Below are 20,206 nucleotides of genomic sequence, written 5' to 3'. Positions count from 1 at the left end.
GACAAAGTTGCAAAATGCAGGTAAATATACACTGAAACTCTTTCACTGAAATAAAGGCCTGGCTTTCACCAACTACTTATTATATAATCTCCCCATTTTACTGACCTTCCCTCAAATCTGTGTTTCAGGAAGTCAAACAGAGCTTTCTGCATCATATCTGTCACCTTTGGGAACATAAGAAAAACAATCAGTTACAAACACATTATAAATTAAAAGGCTAAGACATCCTGCTTCCTCTTATTGTTTTTCAAATTTATGCTGCTAGAGTTGTTCATGTTAGTACTAAACATGGTCAAAGTAGCAAATAAACCAAAATGTCATGCTTCAGGCTGTTCTTAACACTTGACTCTGGACATTTTTTTCTATTCTTGGCTTGGTATGATATCAGTGAAAGTGGATCCACCCCTCCACCTGCTAATCAGCCAATCAGAAGAAAGCTATTTTGAAGGTAGGGTGGCAGAAGGTAAAGCAGCTTCTTTCGGGCACTGGATAAAATGTACTTAGCACCAAGGCCCAGTTTAACATAAATTAAGATTATTTTAAGATTTGAATCCTGCAAAGCTGTTTTAGTGAAGTCTACGATTTAGAAGTAAATAAAAAGTACAATTCTGAAAATTACCAAAACAGTTCAAATAAAAAAAACAAAACATAAAATGTTTTGGCTTACTACAGTAAAGCATACTAGGTACACTTGTTAGACTGTTTGCTAAATGTCTAATTAGCCAATCACATGGCAGAAACCTAGAAAGTCCACTTGAGTCAAAGTACAGTTACTTCATAAAAGACAAGAGCTCGAGTACAGGAGACAAGAAAACAATTACTTGTGCAGAAGGATGAAACTGTCTACTGAAAAATAACTTATGAGTAAAAAAGAGACGTAAGCATGTAACTGTATCAATAGTCCAGCTTTGATGAAATTCTTGATCTTAATTTCCTAAAAGTAGTAAGTAGTGTTAGTTACAGACTGCCTAATCATCCAAATTTCCAAAAACTGTATTGGCTGCCAAATGGCCCTTAACAAAGTATAAATTCAGGGTCTGAGGACTTTCATAAATGCGAAATCATAGTGTCATTTTCTCATTATGAGTGTAGACTAAATAGCAATAAAGTCATCATTTAATATTTGAATATTTTGCGATAACTTTCAAAGGACAAATTCACACAAGCTAATAACGAATGCAGCAGTGCAGGGGCAGTGTGAACAGAGCAAATAGTGCAGAGCAAAGCAGTCGTTCTGTCTGCTGGAGGTGAAATGGGGAGAGGCTGACCTCATAGCCCTTCAGCGATGGTCCCACGAGAACCACCGGCCTCATAGAGGGCACCACATCATAGGGAGGGACATGTTCCTACCAGAAATAGAGGAGGACAGGAAAGGGGATAAAGAACAGCGAAAACAGGGGTGAGAAATGATGGGAGTTGGGTTTGGTTGTTGTTGTTTTTCCCCTCATATTCAATCAAACAATGACCGAAAAAACAGCATTAAGACCTGAAGTTATAAAACAAAAATACATTTAAATAACATTACATAACAATAATTACTGGTATTAGTTATTCAACTAACCTGACAATGAGACAGGTGACAGAAAAGGGATTGGTTAGTTGTAAAATATTTAAAGGTTTTGCTAAAATCACCCATTTTAAGATCAGGAGCTTCCAGTGTACTACTGCAGTGATTATTTTAATATTAACTCCATAAAAAACAATTAAGCAACCTCCTACACTCACAATCTGTTACACCAAGCCTGCTTGTAGTTTCTAATTGTATAACCTATTTGTGTTTACTTTCCATGGCCTCTCTTACTTTAGGGAATTCAGTATTATCTTCTACAAACTCTGTGTTGTTTAGAGTGAAAAATAAAAAAAAGTATGAATTATAAGCAAATTCTACATCATCATAAAGTACCAGAACCTACCTGTTTTTGCTTCTGTTTAGCTTGTGAAAACAAGAAAATAACAATCAGTGACAGAAACTGATAAAAGACAGCAGAAGCTGCTTTTTGTTTCAGGACCAGAAGAAGGTTTGCTGTACTTACATTCACCTGCAGATGGCGGCGTCGTCCTCCAGCTCCCTGTCACCATGTCTCCTAAACTTGAGGAGTTACCTCCTGTTTTCCTGCAGAAGCAGCAGCAAAGACACCATGAATTACCAAAGCTGTTTAGTGGAAATAGATCACCTGAGATGAAATGAAATAGCTGACCTCTGTTTCTGCTCCTGTTTCAGTCGCATTGCCTCCAATCGTAGAGGGCTGGGGATGAAGGTGATGTCTGCTCCTTCTTTTACTAGCCGGCCGATCCACCAGTCATTATTGTACTTCTGTTAAATTCAGTTCAAAAGTAGCACTGGTTTACATACAGCATATGTCTTGTTTTAATATAATGAAAGGGCATATTATTATCATTATTATTAGTAGTAGTACTAGTATTATTCAAAACAGATAATCTCACTTCTTTGATGTGCAGGAAGTCTTTGGCATCGAAGTTGACTGCAGCTCCTTGGACTGGACAGTCCTCATCCAGAGCTCCACAGTAACTCACATTCGTCTTTACTGCAAACGCTACAGGTTTGGACTGTGGTGTCAACAAATAAGAACATGAAGAAGACTTGTCAGTGATGGAAATGCTCTGCGAACATGTGAGACTCGAGGACAAGAGTGCAATAGATCAACTCCTTGTTACTTGAAAACAGACTTCCTTTGATTGAATCAGCAACCAATCACACAGCACAAAAAGATGGTGACCAGACTAGCAGATTATCAAAGGATGTGACCGGGTGGTAATATGCCAAATATGTGGCTCAAATAGGAACGCACCAATACAACATTTACATTGGATAATGGCCAGATCCAGACTCAGAAATCAGTGACAGTGATTGTGCACATGATGTCACATGTCACCTTTCATTGTTCTGTTTACTTCACCGCACAACAGCAGCAGCTAGCAGAAGCACTAACAGCAAAGTGTTAGCAGTTTAGATGCCTCCTTTACCAACAACCCGTCTTTCTAACAACACATTTTTTTATAGTTATGTCAACACTCAACACACTCGCTTGTTTGCTTTCACTTATTATATTCAGTCAGAAAAATATCAGGTAGAAGCTGCTGCAAAGGTTGTTGGAAAGCTTTTAATATGGTTACAGTAGCATAATGTGTCATAGTCAACTCAAATAATATTATTTTGCTCCAACTGTCCTCTGAAAAGTAAACTAGCACAACTGTAAAAGATAAAGGTACTTAGACTAATGCAAATACATTTGACAAATACATTATTTATCTTTATTTTTTTACCAATTAATATCAACTCATTAAAAATATACTCTTTGATCTATTTATTTGTTACAGAGTTAGGAAAGATGTGTTTAAAATTAATAGTGATGCTTCCATAGACTTAACAAATGATTTACTGTCTCTTCCTCATAGTGATGAACAAAGCTTGATAATTTAACAGCAGTGTCAGACCAGTACATGCTATCCACAGAGACCCAAAGCCAAGGTATCACCATCATATCAGAAACTGATTTGGATAAGAAACATTTGGATCAGTGCTAGGCTAAAATATCACAAATGGACCCACAGCAACTCAACTTTGTTTAAAATATAAGAGTTCCCATAGAGGTTGAGATTAATGTAACCCCTCTGTCTGCAGTGATGGTCTAATAATGGTACCTTAAAACCAGAAAATTAAAGATCTCTCAGCAATATCACTTCGACAATGAAATCTTTGCAGCTTACATTTTGTACCCTGAACAATCAGCACTATCTGATATTATCTGACAGTGGTCTGTGGCTGTTACACTTTCCAATACCAATATAGCTTTCGGAGGATCTGATCATGTGTAGGCTGGCAACAAATATCTGGGGCGTTATATTTTTACCATACCCCAAAAACAGAGTGTCAGTGAACACATTTATGCTGACGCTGAGACAGAGATGTTACAATTAATCCCTGTCGGATGTGTCCTCTCCAACTCAAAAAGGTTTTCTTGATCCTGATGTTGGTTTGGTAGGAATAACAAATATTGTATTCGAACAATATTATCTTGCTAAAACATCAAGAATTACTGTTTAGTTTACTTTTAATACTTTATTTAAATCAAATCTTTTTGAAAAGATATACATATGTAAAAGGTTAATTTAGGTCAGCAAACATAGTATCAAGGTATAAAGTGGTATGAGGGAAGGTGCCTCACAATCTGTAATGGGATTGCTCTAACTTTAACGATTCCTTTAACGAACATGAAGCTAATCTTTTGAGTTTTTTTAAGGTTTTTTTCCTGCTGGAGCCGCTGATAAGTGGAGAGAGCAGATTACGTCTGATCTGATGTTTGGTAAAACTCAACTAGACTTGTTGAAGACAGCAGACTCGGTTACAACAACAAACAAAGTTAAAGCAGCAAGCAAACAAAAAAAAAAAGCTAAAGCAGGGAGGGAAACCAGTGGGATTTTATGACAGTGATATTGTCAGTGGTAAAGGCTGTGTAATGATTTTACTGTGAAGACTCTCGTGGACTCTTATAATATAATTCTGTAATTTACAATTTGTTATAATAATTTATTTGTTTTATTTTGAAATTCATTACCTTCTGTTATTACTGCAACCTCCACTTCCTCCCATTGTTTCTGCTTTCCCACTAAGTTGAATATACATTCTGTTGCCAGACTGTCTCAGGACATTGGAAAATACTTGAAACCTCAACAATGTTTTAGTGAAACTATTTGATTTAATTTTATTTATAGTGTGCTAAATAAAAGCAAAAGTTGCCTCAACACACTTTATCTTTCAAGATAAGGACCCCGCAATAACAGAGAGAAAACCCCAACAACCAGATGACGCCCCATGAGCAAGCATCTGGTGATAGTGGGAAGAAAGAACTACCTTTTAACAGGAAAGAACCTCTGGCAGAACCAGGCTCAGGGAGGGGCAGCCATCTGCTCCTCTCTAAGCCTGCAAGTGAGGGGATGGAGACAGGATAAAATAAGCAATCTGTCATGTATGAACTCCTGCCAGTTTTGTGAGTACGGTTTTTACTTTATCCCTGTGAGGTTTTGGGATTTTTGGAGGGTTTTTGTACTCGGCCTTTTGCCTGCTTTTTTTTCATTTGTCTGCTACGTGAGATACCTGATATACTGACTTTTGTTTTGCTTCTGAGTCTTGGTTTGGCTCAGCCATTGTAGGTTATATTTAAATTTGAAATGACTGGTCAGGGAGAACGTTAGAAGCAACACAAAGTCTTTCTTTTGTCCCACAGTTTACAAGGATCCACTGGCTCAACCTGGGAAGCAAGACTAGACAGATTTTACTCTGGGTGATTTCTTTTTTAAATTTTATTTTTAAACTGACTAAATGGATATTAAACGTTCCAACAAAGTTGTTAAGTTGGCAACAATGAAAGGAAGCGCAATGAATAAGACAAACCCCCAAACAGTACAAACGATGAAAAATGATTAGATTTTCAGATTTCTTTGTAAAAGCACCCACATTAACATCTCCTTTGCCGACTTTTACCTACAACCTAGACTCTTCTACTGCAAAATTCAACTGGAGAGATAGAGCCAAATAATTCTTAGATATTTTAGTTCATAAACAGTCTAAACACAGCAATGTGTAGCTACGATAATGACTGTATGGTGTACCTTAGCTCTGTCGAGCTGCTGTTGTGCCTGGCGCTCGGCTTCACGCCGATACGCCTCGCGGTCCTCCTCTGCTGACAGGTCTGAATCAGATGGTCTACTGGTGTACGAATCAGCCGACCCCTGTCGGGAAAGAGTGACATGATATTAGTGACACAGTGTTTAATAACTGAGTCACATGAAGATCATCCAGTCATGTTAAGATTACTTAGGCTGTATTACTGTTGTTTATTCTTTCATCTACTTCTCCCTTTTAGCGTTTGTTTGAGTGCAGGTGTGCATGCAAATATGTGCCTGTACTCATGAACACATTCATGTGTGTGCATCTACAACACAATGCGTTGCTCTCCCACACCAGCCATCTTCTGAGAGGCCAAATATAGCACAAAGGAGGCAAGAGCTTCCTCTTCTCTCCTGCTTGGCCCCAATCCATTCCATCATCCCCCACAGTGCAGCATATATACATCCTTTATTCCCCTGTTTATTCTCCAAGGACATCTTCTCATTAGCAAAATATATGGTGGTTATCATTTTTCATTGTAGGACACATACCAAGGATGGCTAGCATGTTATGCTGCGGGTGAGGGGATAAAGCAAACAAAGAGCTATTTTACACAATAAGTAAAATAGTGAAAATAGCTTCATAGGTCTTTCTTTTATTCACAAAAAAACTCTAATTTTCTTAAAATACCTGCAACCATTAGTCAATTAATCAATTAGTCAATCGACTAAAAATGAATAGGGAAATATTTAGGTAAACATTTTAATCAGATTCCAGTATATCAAGTGTGACGTTTTCCAGTTTTTCTTGATCTTATGTGGGAGTAAAGTTAATATTATGGTTCTGAACTGTTAATGGAAAAAAAGGCTTTTCAAAATAGCCCCACAGATTCAATCAATAGTAATAATAACCATTGCAGTTTGTATACAATGTACAAATTGACTTCCACAGTAATAGTTTTGTTACTGCGTGTCCCTGTGTGTGTGTGTGTGTGTGTGTTTGTTAGTGTGTGAGTTCTCCTATATTTGGCTTCTCTTAAGGAACTCAGTCCTGAATCTGTCAGCAAAACCAAAACCAAGTCAGAGGAGACAAAATACAAAGGGGGGGGGGAGTTGTGGCAGGAGAGAAAAAAAAATCTGTGGTGGTGGAGATGAAAACGCTCAGGTAAACCTCTCACAACAGCTGCAGGAGTCTAAATGACATGATCAGCCATATTGTTCTAAATAAAACAAAATGTTGAGAAACTAAAAAACAGCAGAAATACAGTTCACTTTGGTTTTCCTCTCCTCCAGAGTGCAGCGATTCAGTCCCGATCATCCATCTTGCCCACATATACAAACAGATCCTCTGGAGGACCAATTAGCAACAGCAAAACAAAAAGAAGTACAGGCACATAATATAGACACACACATACACACACAAAGTGTCCAGACATAACCCCCCCCCCACCCCCCACCCCCCTCCACAAAACAAAACAAAAGAAACAAACAAACAACAAAAAAGAACCAGCCAGCACCTTTGCTTTCTCTGCACTTCAAAATGCATGCATGCAATCCAAAATAAATCATCATCTACAGTACCACTGCAAGCGAACACCTCTCCTCGTTTCTTTTTTTGGTGTGGTGGTGTCTGTTAGATAACTAGATCTGATTTCTAGCACTCAGAAGCTCTGCAAGGCAACACTGCACCAGTGCCAGAGAGCAGCACCGTCAGAAAAAAGGAGGGTGAGAAAGAACGGGTAGAAACAGACAGCGAGAGAGAGAGAGAGAGAGGGGGAGAAGAGAGAGAAGGGGGGGTGAATACTGTTGACAAGACATACTGAAAAGAGGATGTTTACGAGTGAGTGATGGAGATGCGAGAGGTTTTATGCAACGATAAAGACAGGCTATCTAAAGGGAAAGATGAGATTAGGACAGAATAAAATGCTGTGAAGGACTGGAATGAGACCTACATATCTTTCCTTACTGCAGATAGACGAAAAGATGGGAAACAGAGGGAGGTGGAGGTGGAGGTGGTGGTGGTGGTGGAGGGAGGGACCGTGACCACATGAGACAGACGCACACGGATACCGGAGAGAGTTGCATACCTGGCTGATTAGCAGGACGGCGCTAGAGTCTGATAAAGACATGAATGTGAATTTTCTCACTCTAACAGCGATCCCTGTCTTCACTGGGAACGCTCACAAACACACACAGACATAAAAGCGGAATAAATATGGTGGTGGGCGCAGAGGAAAGGTGTTATGTCAGAGTGCTTTTTAATGATGTTAGAACACAGAGAGCTATTCGTTAATAACGTTTAGACAGGGGAGCATGCACCTGTGCTGCACACTCACTAACTTACCAACTGTTAAATTCTCCAAAGAGCAGCTTTACCACCAACGTCTTTTAGGTGAAGCTTGGCTGCATTGCAGAGCATAACAATATAAGAACATCCTTATTGTGTTTTCTAAGGATGTCTTGTTTTTTGTTTCTGTTTTTTTGCTGCTAATGTCCCTGTCTGCAGACTAAATTTAACTCTGTTCCTTCCTACTCTGCTTCTGTGATTATTCTTCACACACTGCAACACTGATGGCCTCAACTCCACAGGGAGGGGCCAACAGGGAAGTGTGTCATCTAACTAGTCGAGTCCTCAGAGGGCCAAGTCATCCTACAGGCTAGGGACCGAACAACAGAGGATTTCCACACTAATTTGATTAGGCGGATTTCACTGATACTGTTCTGTTCTTTTTTCCCTCCTTCTGATAAGACATGTAGAGATTTCTTTACTACTGGCTCAAGACTAATGAATTTCTTAGCCATGGTAGAGTAACTTCACAGAAGCACAACCCCATTAACAACAAGGAACAACTGATTATTGATTTCTGATGTTGATAAATCTTATTAGAAGAAAAATGTGGCTTTTGAGCTGCTAAATACGAGAAGGTGGCATAAACTCAGTTAATCTGATATTAGACATCATGTGTACATGTGTAAGTTGTGGTAACAAAGCAGCAGCTTTCTTTGGATTAAATTACATGTGGGTTCGTCCCTATGATGTGACGTCTTTAATATTATGTGTAGTAATTTGAGCTGCCGTGAATACAAAAATTGGGTGTATATTTTATGCAAGTACCTCCAAAAATCAGATTTAAAGTTATTGACTGTATTAACCCTATTAAATTTTATATTTTACCCTTTTTCACCTCCATTGACATAATTTATCACTTGTTTACTTGTTCTCCTAAATTTGATTTCAATGTTAAAATGCAGACAGTCGCTACATGAAGTTTAATGTTTGCAGGCAGCAAAACCTTGGGAAACTCACATGACCTTAACATTGAAAACAAAGACCAGTAAACACAAGCTCCAGCTGAGACTGATGTGAAGGTCTTTAGTTTTGAAGTGACTCTGTAATTAGTATTGGACAAACTGAAATTTTGATCTCATTAAATGTACAGTAGTGTCTCGTCATCCTCTTAAAGTCTGGGCAAAATCCATCCAATAGCTGTTGAGTAAATCCAGGCAATCAGCAGACTGGCATCCATCCCTGCTGCCATGTGGCTAACACAGCAAAAAACAATGCATACCTGCCTTCTGTTTTGCTGACAATAGTACTTTCACAGTATGCCATAGTGGTATTACTACTGCACGAGTGGGCTTTTACAGGTTGGCTCATACTTCTGTCAGGAGTATATACAATATTAAAAAAAAATTTCTATTATTATTAAAAAAATAAAGCAAAAATAAAGCGAAACCACACAAAAAATTAAAAATAATCCCATTTTGCCTCTGTTAACAAAAATGACATTTGTGCCTGTTATGTTAAAAAAAAATCTGTTGACCTTGACTAACACGATATCTTTGCCTCACCTGATAAACTACAAAAAGCAGACACAACCTCTATCTTGATCACAACTCATTTTGAAGCTTCTCTGGTCTCTTTTCTTTATCCTCCATCTGTCTTTCCTGTTCTTGAATATACTGACAAGGCCACTCTTAGCTGTTAACAGACTGTTGTGCTACTGTGTAAACTGCTGTTCTTCAGTGTTCATATCATGCATAAAATGATGCCCTGCACATATTTACAGTGATGTTAGGTGAACAGAATTTGTTAATCAATACTTTAGATACTCTCTAAACATCTCATGTGATGGCAGTTGGCCCTGAAAGCTGTCATACACGCACATACATAACCTTCTTCCTTAAAAAGAAACTGTGCAATTTAAGAATGTCTGTGTGTTTTCACGTTTTTTGCAAGGCCACTATTAAACATAAAACCTGAAGTGAGCCCGAGGACCAGGGCTAATGCAAACCGAAGAAACTGCTAAATAATCAAATTGAAACTTTATTTCAATGTCGAGATCAAATCGTACATGGTGACAAACATGTTTTTTAGAACTGTGCCACATTGTAACTCCAGTGTTTTCCCCAGGCTGAGATTTACAGTTTAACAGTTCTCCCTAAACGCCTCACTTGTTAACTCTGACATCATTAGCCATTTCAGGGCTCCAAATGCTCCTTCTGTTCCCAAAAGCAAACAAACACTGAGGCACCAATGAGACTTAAGAATGGTCCAAATTCTTTCAGCTCTAAGAAAATGATGAGTGTAGCTGTTTCAGGTGTTACAGTAAAGTTTAACTTGACAAAAAGAGGACATATGAGTTTAATCTAGCTAGCTGGAATCTAAAGATGATACACCGTGTTCTGACTGAAGGGCTGGGCAATAAAATGATAAAGATAGTTAATGCGAAATAGATTTTCCTTGATATGAGACATAATTAAAGTAAATTCTATAGAACGTCTGTGTTTTGACAGACAACACAAAAGGCCAATGACAATGAGGATAGTACTGTGTTAAACCAATCAGGTGGCTGGAATAGAGTTGGAGCCACATCAGGTTAGACTGAGGAGTCTAGGAGGCGTGGGCTACCACAGCTGTATACACCAGCACAACAACAGAAAATCAAGCAGTGCCATCCCTGCACAGCTGACAATTTACCTGCACAATACAAGACTTTACAACACTCTTTCTCCCGTACCGTGCCTTATGACAAAAACGAAGAGACACAGATGTAAAACAAATGCAAGCGCCTGTGTTATGGTAACACCTGATGTCAGTAAGTACAGTCAAAAACACTGGACTTTAGCAGCTGATTAATGTAACTGACCCTCGTTACTAACTCCCTGGCCATAAACACACTGAGTGTAGAGAGACAGCTGAACAGCTGTGTCACACTTCTCTACCGCATCAGATTTCATCTGATCCGTGTATGAATCTCGCTGCCCACCTCACTGCGACTGTACTGCACTCTATGGGGTCTAAATTTTTTTCCATTTATTTTTTGCTTTAGAGCATAAGCCGACCACAGTCGAGTGAATATGAGTTTTTTAAATGTTCTCCTTTGTTTACATTCGAGAGTTTCTTACATTTATACTAAGGATATTTAAACAGAATGCTTTGTTTGTTTTTTGTCTTATTTATGTTTTTGTTTCCCAACAATTTAAACCAGTTTGAATCTATACAAATTAAGTTTAAAAAAAAAAAAAAATAGTTTTAGCAGATTTAGATTTCATTTTGAATGAATCTCTATGTATTTATTTGGAATTGACAAAAAAAATGTAGTTTTTCATTTTGATTTTTTTTCAGTAACACTAAGCTTTTAACTTGTCAGAATTAAGATTTTAGTTTACTGTATATACCTAAAGACATATAATGGTCTACAGCAGCGGTCCCCAACCTTTTTTGCGCCATGGACCGGTTTATGTCCGACAATATTTTCATGGACCAGCCTTTAAGGTGCCGCGGATAAATACAACAACATAAAACCAGTACCAGTACCCCCCAAAAAAGAAGATTTATTCATAACACACGGGAAAAGACCCATGGAAACCGTGTTAAAGATAAAAACGATTAAAAAAAACCACTAAAAACCGATAAAAACCCCGAAAACCATAAATTTCACACCCAAGCCTCAACTCTCGCATCCCAGCACCAAGCGACTCCAGTCCATGGCACAAGGGTTGGGGACTGCTCTTCTACAGTATATATAGCATGTTTAACTTATACCAGAAAACAGATATTAATTTAAATCTAAATTAACCTTGTATTGTCACTGATTTGATTTATATAACTAACTAAATAAATAAATATAGATAAATGTCAATGTTGACTTATATGAAAAAAATATTGTGATTGAGATTTTTTTTTGGCATATTAAGAAAGTAAAAAATGTATCACACTGCTGTAACTTTAGACGTAAATAAAAACCTTAAACTAAATACCAGTCACATTTAGAGGGTAATTTTGGTTGGACTCTTTGTATAATGATATCCTACCGCATCGCTAGCTACAGAGCTATGGTTAGGCCAACATAAACACATTAGCAAAGAAAGCTGTGGGATGACGGTTAAATGCTCTCAACAGAAGTACATATTGAGGGTCTTGAATTGGAAGAGAAAAATACCATCATATGACAGGTATAAGACACAGAAAACGGATTACTTTCTATGAAAAGGTCATGATTCTAAGTTTCGTGTCCACATTGAGTTTAATAAAAAATCCACTAATCCAAATGATTTTCAAAGTGTATAGATCAAATACATACAGAGACTCCTTCTTTTATGAGAGAAATAAAATGCAGGGACAACATGCTAATGCAAATTTCTATGGTTTTATTAAACCATACATTATTCAGCATGCTGAAAACCCTTTCCCTCTTAGCAAAAATTCAGAGCAAAAACTCCAGCAATCTGGCTATCCAGCAACCAAATATCTAATTTCAAAAAGTGTTCGATTAGCTGTGCGGTCGTAATTCAACATCAGCGAGTTCCACGAGCTACAGTGCTCTCTGAACACACTGCAATAAATCAGTCTGTGGTTACATCAATATGGAAGGCAAGATCAGGCATACTGCATGTCAAACTGCAAAACTCAGAAGAGGTGTGAAGAGCAGCTGAAGCAATCATAAAGTCAAACAGGTGAACGAATGAGTGAAACAACGAGGATGAAAGAGGAAGACAAAGCAAAAGAGAGACAGGTGAAGCGGCTACAACATGATCCTTTAGAGATGTTAGAAAATCAATAGAAGAAAAAGAAGAATCTGACTGTATTATAAGTCTTTGTACTTACTCAGTTGATGTGGTGATGGTGATGCTGGCAGTCCCTCCCTCTCTATAAACTACATGCTGCGTGCAGACAGACCGCACTATGTCCCATCACCTTACCTCACTACAACCTGCACTGGAGCAGACACCGGCAACACCTTCTTTTTCTATTCTTACCTCATCACATCACAACACAACAACGAGCGCAGCTTTTGCGTCACCTGATCAAACCACCTCTTTAAATTTACATCACATTCTTACTCATTTCCATTACAGTCCAATTCATCGGAGGAGAAACTGAAGAAACTGCTGTTATTATCATGCACTCCCTGAAGACTTCTCCTCCGGTCTCAAAGCCTCGCGTCCTACATATAACACATACATCCATACTGCTTATTGTATCCTGCTGCAGAAATGAGTCATACTCCACTGCTCCTACATAGACACCCCACCCCTATCACAGACAAGAAACTATCTGCTCTGTTTGTGAATTTTACTCCTTCTGCATAAAACACTTTGTCATATCAGCAATGGGAGCAGGAGGAGGCGGGGTGCCTGTTGTGCGTGCAGGGAGAAGGTAATGATTGAAAAGAAACCAAAAAGGTGCTCGTGTGAACACTGAACCCACACATCACATCGCCCGAGGCCTTCAAAATGAGAGTCATGAATATTTTAAACCGTGCAATATTCTCTGGAAATCTGGAGATTGTCATTAAGCCTCGCGATCAGGATAACTAATGTCCCCTCCTGAAGAAGATGTCTGCTCAGCCCTTTTTTCCCCCCTTCTTCTTCTTCTTTTTCTCACGCCTCTCAGTTACACTGTTCCTCATTCCTGTACTGTGGATGAAATCGAGGTATTTTATTTATTTATTTATTTAACAGACCCTTATGCTTGCAGATTATTCACACCTATAAGAAAGGAACATGATGCCTTTACCCCTTAAAACCCTCTAAGTAAATGTAATGTGGAGATTAATGAAGAAGTGGAAAATGAACTGTTTCAACTACTTTACCAAATTTCTGCTGCTTCTAGTCTCTCAAATTAAGAAGATGCTGCTTATATGTATCATAAAAGATAGTAAACGAGCTGAGGGTGAAGGCGAAGCTGTCGAATCACTGGTAACAAAAGTTTGTACAGTCATCTACATCTGTGGGCTGTGGATAGTGACCAAAAGAACAAGATTGTGGATATAAGGGTGTCTGGTGTCATCTGGTCTATAAAACACTCACAAAACAGTGCAGAAAACCCTAAAGTGATAGAAGTTGCTATAACGTAATACAAAAAAGTGTTTAAAACGCTAAAATTTGGCATCTTTGATTAAAACTAACTCAATCGGTTAAGGATACTACTGCTTATTATTAGTCTAATAGCTTCAGCTTTACTTTGAGAGACTATTTGACCAACTGACTTTTCAAGGTTATTTTTGTTAAATGTTCTGTCAAAGTACAAGGAGTCAGAGTAATAATTGATCAGCCAGGGATCAGAATCGTCTGATTTTCAATGTTCTGAGTCTCACATATGACACAAACATTTTTTTCTATGCACAGTGGTGTGAGCAAATAATCGCTTGCACACTCGCAGTCACAGTAAACTGTGGGGGAACCGCCACAAAAACATTTCGACACTGAAATCACCTTCACCCAGCCGAGCATGGACATTTAAAGAAGCTAACAAAGGGGAAAGTAGCTGAAGCTTAAGCTATCCAGAGCTCAGATCCAGGCACAAAAACAAACAAACAAACAACAACAAAAATGCAGCAACTGTGTGAAAATGTTTTTAATGCATCTGTTCTAAAAGTGCAGCAGCCTCGGTATGAGCAGTCACAGGATCAAAGCAGTAATGAGGAAAATTATGGAGACAAGCAAAATGATGTAATGAAAACAATGTAAGCGCCTGACAATTGCTTTGTTAGAGAAATATGTTGCACCTTCTTTTGTTTGGTAAAGTAAAATATGTCAGATAAAGATGAATGTATATCATCTTATCTTCAGTTAATTATTTATGCCTCTTTCCAAGAAGCAAAGCTCTTTATTTTCAGTTAGTTAACTTAGTGTACTGGTGGTAGGCAGAGATTTGTAAAGTTTAATAATATATTTTGTTATTAAAATTACATTTTGAAATGATTTCAATTATAGTTTTTTAAAAGAAAATTGTAATTGACAAAATCATAAAGAGACAAGTAACTTTAATATTCATCAGGACAGAAAAACCTAAAGTATAAAGTGGCCACTCAAATCTAATAAAATAAACTGTTAAAAACTTAATAAACAATAATGTTTAAAAAGCCTTTTTATCTATCTATTCGTTTATTTTACCTCAGTTTACCTGACTTTTTCCAGGCCTGCTATGCTTCCCTTTTAAAGGTCCCTTGTAGGTGGAGTTAATCAGTGTAAGTGGGAGCAACTGGCTGGTCTCCCTGAAACATTTAAAACATTTGCTTCTTATTTAGTCTGCTTTAGCCCTGTTAGCTCGGAGTTTATACTAAACAACACCTTCCACTCATCATTCAAACACTCATCCCACTGCTGACACACTGATAATACTGACTAACACACCTCATATTGCCAAGTATGGTGCCGGTCTGTTTTAATTAATACAGTTGTGCACTTTTGAAACTGTCCTCCTATTTGTCACAGCTTATGAGTTGGACCACGACAATGGAAGCGGTAAGCTGGCAAAATAAGTACACTTTCTTACATCTTTACTAATAAGTTTTAGATAAACCGCAACACCAATAAAACTGCTGTGTACCTTGATCTCTGCTGCATGAGTGCAAAGGACATGACTGGCTCATATGTTTCCTGTTTCAGCTGCTGTTTGGCTCTTTTGAGACCATCTTTCAAAATTCACACTCAAATTTTTATTCAGGACTCCTTGAGTCAATTTTTTCTGTCTTTGCAATATTTCTGATAAGGGTGCATTGGTTGTTGGTTGTGATGGTTTATTTTTATTCTTTAGGGAGGGGACGTCAGGAATGGCAGTTAAATTGAAATATAATCTACAAACAACCATCACTGATAATACATCTATGGGTGTATTAAGCAAAGTGCACTAACGTGAATTATTGTGAAATGCAAGAACTTGCCTTTGGTATTTTAAGTGTGCTGCTACTTATATATTTATGGTCACAGTAAATAAGATTATGAGCGCATGGCTTTTACTGTTAACAGAGTATTTCTACTTCTCCTAAAATAATAACTCAGAATACTTGCTCCACTCCTGTCCCAGATAAGGAAAGTTGGGAGAAGTAGCAGATGATAAACTGTAAATCCTCGTATTTCAAAAATGGGAAGTGCTTACTTAAAGTCCCAATAAAGCCCAATTCCAAAAATGGCAGAATGCCATGTAAATGTATATAAAAACAGAATACAGTGATTTGCAACTCTAATAAATCCTTAGTCACAATTGAAGACAGAAAACGGAAATATTTTAAGAAAAATTATTAGCTCCTTTTGAATTTAATTGCAGCAACATGTCTTAAAAACATTGGGGTGGGGGTAGCAAAATGTTAAAAAAGTAAATGGTACTAAAAGAAACAGCTGGAGAAACATTTTGCAACTAATCAGGCTTAACCACAAATACATCAGTAATATGACTGGGTATGAAAAGTATGTTAGAGAGGCAGAGTTTCACCAATATGCAAAAAAAAAAAAAAAACATGTTCTTCAATGTAAAATTTCCAAGACTTTGAGTATCTCATCATCTATAATATCAAAAGAAACAGATTTTTGGAGAAATCTCTGTGTGCAAGGGACATCGCTGAAAATCAATACTGAGACCCTGTGATATTCAGGCCTGAACACTTCCAGAAATCGCTGTTTGAATGCAGTTCTCTATACTATCCCCAAATACAAGTTAAAGTGTGATCATACAGAGATGCAGCCATATATGAACACCATCCAGAAACCCTACCATCTTCTCTCAAAGCTAAAAATGGCTTAAAAAGCTTAAAAAGGACTGAAACAAAGTGGAAAACTGTTTGGCTGTAATAAATCAAAATTTGAATTTATTTATTTATTTATTTTTAAGACTCTCAGCAAGACAATGCTACACCACATACTACATGGATTTACAACAGCATTGCTTCGAGTAAAAGAATCCAGGTGCTGAGCTGCAGTCCAGACCTTTCACCAACTTAAAGCATTTAGCACATTATGAACCAAAGAATACAATAAACATAAACCAGGATGGTTGAGCAGCTAGGATCCTCTATCAGACAAAAATGGGTCAACACTCCCCTCCCAAAGGTCCAGCAACTGGACTTCTCCGTTCCAAGATGTTTACGGACTGTTAAAAGAAGAGGGGATGCTACTGAGTGGTAAACATGGCCCTGTCCCAACTTTGACAGGTCTTGCTGTCGTCAATTTCAAGCTAGTATTTTTCTCAAAATGCTACATTTTCTCAGTTTTACACATTTGATTTGATTGTTTCGTTACACTTCGTTTATTGCAAATAAATGTGGGTTTTATGGGTTTTGCAAATCATTGCATTCTGTTTCATTTACATTTTAGAAAGCATCCCAACATTTTTGGAATTGGGTTTTTTGTTTCTGTTAATGCAGCTTAAATCCAAATTCCAAAATTGCACATCACAACTGACTTGAAAATACATGGGAAGAGCCAACACATGGTCCATGTGATTACAACCCTCGACGTTCCACAAAACCGAACAACAGAGCACCTTAACGATATTCAACTTTACTGTAAGAAGCTTTTTAATTTGATTTCAAAAGAGGGTGCTCACTATTTTTTTTGCAAAAACACTTTTCTATGATTAACTCCAGCACATCACAGATACAAGCTAAACATCTGGTTTTCTCATATCTGCCAAATTTGATAGTTTTGCTGAGTGGCGACGATCTCAGGTGATCTGTTACGCTAAATAACCCAATACATTACAATGACTTCATATTTAAGACGATTTGTACATTTTTTATTTTTTTCTTTAACAAATTTCTCGGTTTCTGAAACACCATCTACCAGATTAACAGAGTTTAAAATAATTCATGTTACAGTTCAGCTGTTCAATATTTGGCCTTTCACTTAAAGTCAATATGATCATCTGAGAAAATATTTTTCCCACCCCTTGCCCATATCTACAATCCATTCAAAATAGCTATGCAGCAACATCACAAGGAGAATCTTTTTGTTTCCAATTACAGATACCTTCTTTCTTAAATAACACTAAATCTCCATCTGAGTCTTCCACACATGTCTGACCTGAAAACATTAATTAAAAAAAATACTGAGCTGTGTTGGGATTTTGGTTGAACTTATTTTTTCTGTCAAGCATTTTGCTACCCTCTACTGGGCAAAACAACCTCTGCAACTGAGGAAAAAGCGCTGTGGATGAAGATGCAGAGCAGAAACTGTCACACTGATATGAACAAAATAAGTAGAGAATCATGCAGGTATTTTAACAACCCCATCCCCACCTCCACCAACGGCAACAACAGCCTATACCTAAAAAAAAAAAAATATGCAAGAGTTGCATTACTGCCAACCAGACACTGCGGAGACATTGGCTCTGATGACAAACTTCAAGCACCTTATAGCTTTATTCCAACATTTAGAGCACACCATGACCTACATTTTCCACAGAACCTACAGCTTTTTCCACCCACTAACAATCAGTGTGCAATAATGGGCCTGCAGTGAGACAATCCAGGCACAAAAGGAGCTTTTACCTGTCGTTTGATGAAGCTAGACGTAGTGTCGGAGGATGTGCTGCCATCTGAGCGTTTGAAGCGGCTCTTGCGCTTAGGCAACTTCCTGGGCAGCTGTGAGGAGGAAAGAGATGCACACAGGTGAAGAGATAAAAAGGGGAATGGGTAGATGGATGGCGATAGATAACGGGATGCAACAACTCTCTAGCAGTAATACTGGCAGCAAGGCTGACTATATTTATTTCAATGCTTTAGTTGCTAATTATTTTGCAGATTTAGATTATTCATACAAAAAATAAATCTACTGCTGGCTTTTAAGGACTGCAAAAGCCAAAATGTATGGTGATTAAGTGCAAAATAGCTGCTTTGCACCAAAGCAAGCTGTAACTGCCAGAATCACACATATTTCAGGGCTGCCTTTCACAGCTTCACATGGTGGTTTGATTAATGCAGAGAGCTCCCTCAAACTGAGGAGAAAGCCTTTCAGATTCAGGCTACAGGTGAGTCCAGAGTCACGGCCTGCACATTTGCACCAATAAAATCCTGCACGAAAATCCCATAATGCTACTGGTGTGTGCTGGTTTCCCTGCACTGGAGTGGATGAAGCGTAGCACGGAGGGGGAAAATGCACTGAAATAAATAAAGCATCAATGCAAAGGCCTGATCTGCGAGTTGAGATCAAAACAGCAAATGCATCGACACCCAAGGAGGTGTTAAACTGTGTATCTGTGTTTAAAAGCCATAATATAAGGATACATGACCGTTCACCGGCTCAAGCATCAATCTGCAGTTTCAGAAAAGGCGGAGGTGAAAAAAAGGGAAAACGGAAAAAAGTAGCTCGCTGCCAAAACGCGACGCCTCAGATTGAACAACAAGTAGCATCTGACACACTAATTAACCATTTTCCTCTTTTGTCGGTGAAGATGGAGTTAGATGCGAGAGAAATGGGAGTAAAGTGAGCGGATTTACCTGGAAATAGTGCGACTGGGAGCCGGTTTCCACGGCAGACAGAGGGTCTACGGGCGATTTGGACATTTTGACTTGCACCATATATTGAGAGCGCAGGGAGGCGGGATGCACATAGACATGGGTTACTGGAGGAAACAAGAGGCATCAGATACAGTGAAGAGAGCGAAGAAGCGGCAAGCGGGAGGGGGGAAAACGGACACTAATATCCAAACTCAGCTGACGGGAAGGCTAGCTCATACTCCCGAATAAAAACAAAAAAGTCTGTGGCGGAGAAACGTAAAGGGAGTGGAGGAAAATACTGAAGCTAAAATAAACCGATAACGCTGAAGCATCAGCGCACGAGCGAACCGTACAGGTCCGTACTAAGTGTGCGACTCTGCCGGGGGTGTCAGCGTTGATTAAAATGACATAAAAATCAATTCAGACCTGCTTACAGTCAACATTTGGCTTCTTTCTTTTTTTTTAGAAGTGCCTGGCTTCAAACAAACGCCGTGTTCCTTCTCGTCTGTGCATAATATTTGCTTGTCAAAGAAGGATTCAAATAGTTGAAACCGCAGTCAAATAAATGTGGAACCTTCAAAGAGGGCAGCTTTGAAGTCATATTTTAGAGGAGAGGTGGATTTTAGTTGAACGGGTTTGTTTTTCTTTGATCACCTTTGCCTCAGTAAAAGTGGTACTTCCTCACGAGGCATCATTTATAGTGCTTTATGTGATTGATAATAATTTATAAATACATTATAGGTCATTCAGGAGCTATTAATCACTGATACTCAGCAGTCTAATAGATTACGTAGTGTGAACTTAGATTATATGAAACCTAGTTAAGCTCGTTTCAAAATTAATCCATCTGAAATCAC

General features: G+C 38.3%; 1 protein-coding gene across 1 annotated transcript in view; it reads right to left on the bottom strand.

Moving 5' to 3' along the window:
• The window catches only part of cacnb3a (calcium channel, voltage-dependent, beta 3a), a 28,636-nt gene extending 8,939 nt beyond the window's left edge, over positions 1-19,697 (bottom strand). Inside the window, exons 1-9 of the mRNA XM_039603981.1 lie at positions 19,350-19,697; positions 18,402-18,494; positions 5,632-5,751; positions 2,446-2,568; positions 2,199-2,314; positions 2,034-2,113; positions 1,914-1,933; positions 1,269-1,346; positions 106-164 (exon numbers count right to left, since the gene is read on the bottom strand). Coding sequence (XP_039459915.1) covers positions 106-164; positions 1,269-1,346; positions 1,914-1,933; positions 2,034-2,113; positions 2,199-2,314; positions 2,446-2,568; positions 5,632-5,751; positions 18,402-18,494; positions 19,350-19,430 — 770 coding nt within the window. The 5' untranslated portion in view covers positions 19,431-19,697. The remainder of the gene's footprint in view (positions 1-105; positions 165-1,268; positions 1,347-1,913; positions 1,934-2,033; positions 2,114-2,198; positions 2,315-2,445; positions 2,569-5,631; positions 5,752-18,401; positions 18,495-19,349) is intronic.
• Between the last annotated feature and the right edge of the window lie 509 nt (positions 19,698-20,206).

The sequence above is a fragment of the Oreochromis aureus genome, linkage group 20 (assembly GCF_013358895.1).
Source record: "Oreochromis aureus strain Israel breed Guangdong linkage group 20, ZZ_aureus, whole genome shotgun sequence".
Taxonomy (NCBI): Eukaryota; Metazoa; Chordata; class Actinopteri; order Cichliformes; family Cichlidae; genus Oreochromis; species Oreochromis aureus.
The sequence above is the reverse complement of the archived record's forward strand: the minus strand, read 5'-3'. Positions and strand labels throughout refer to the sequence as shown.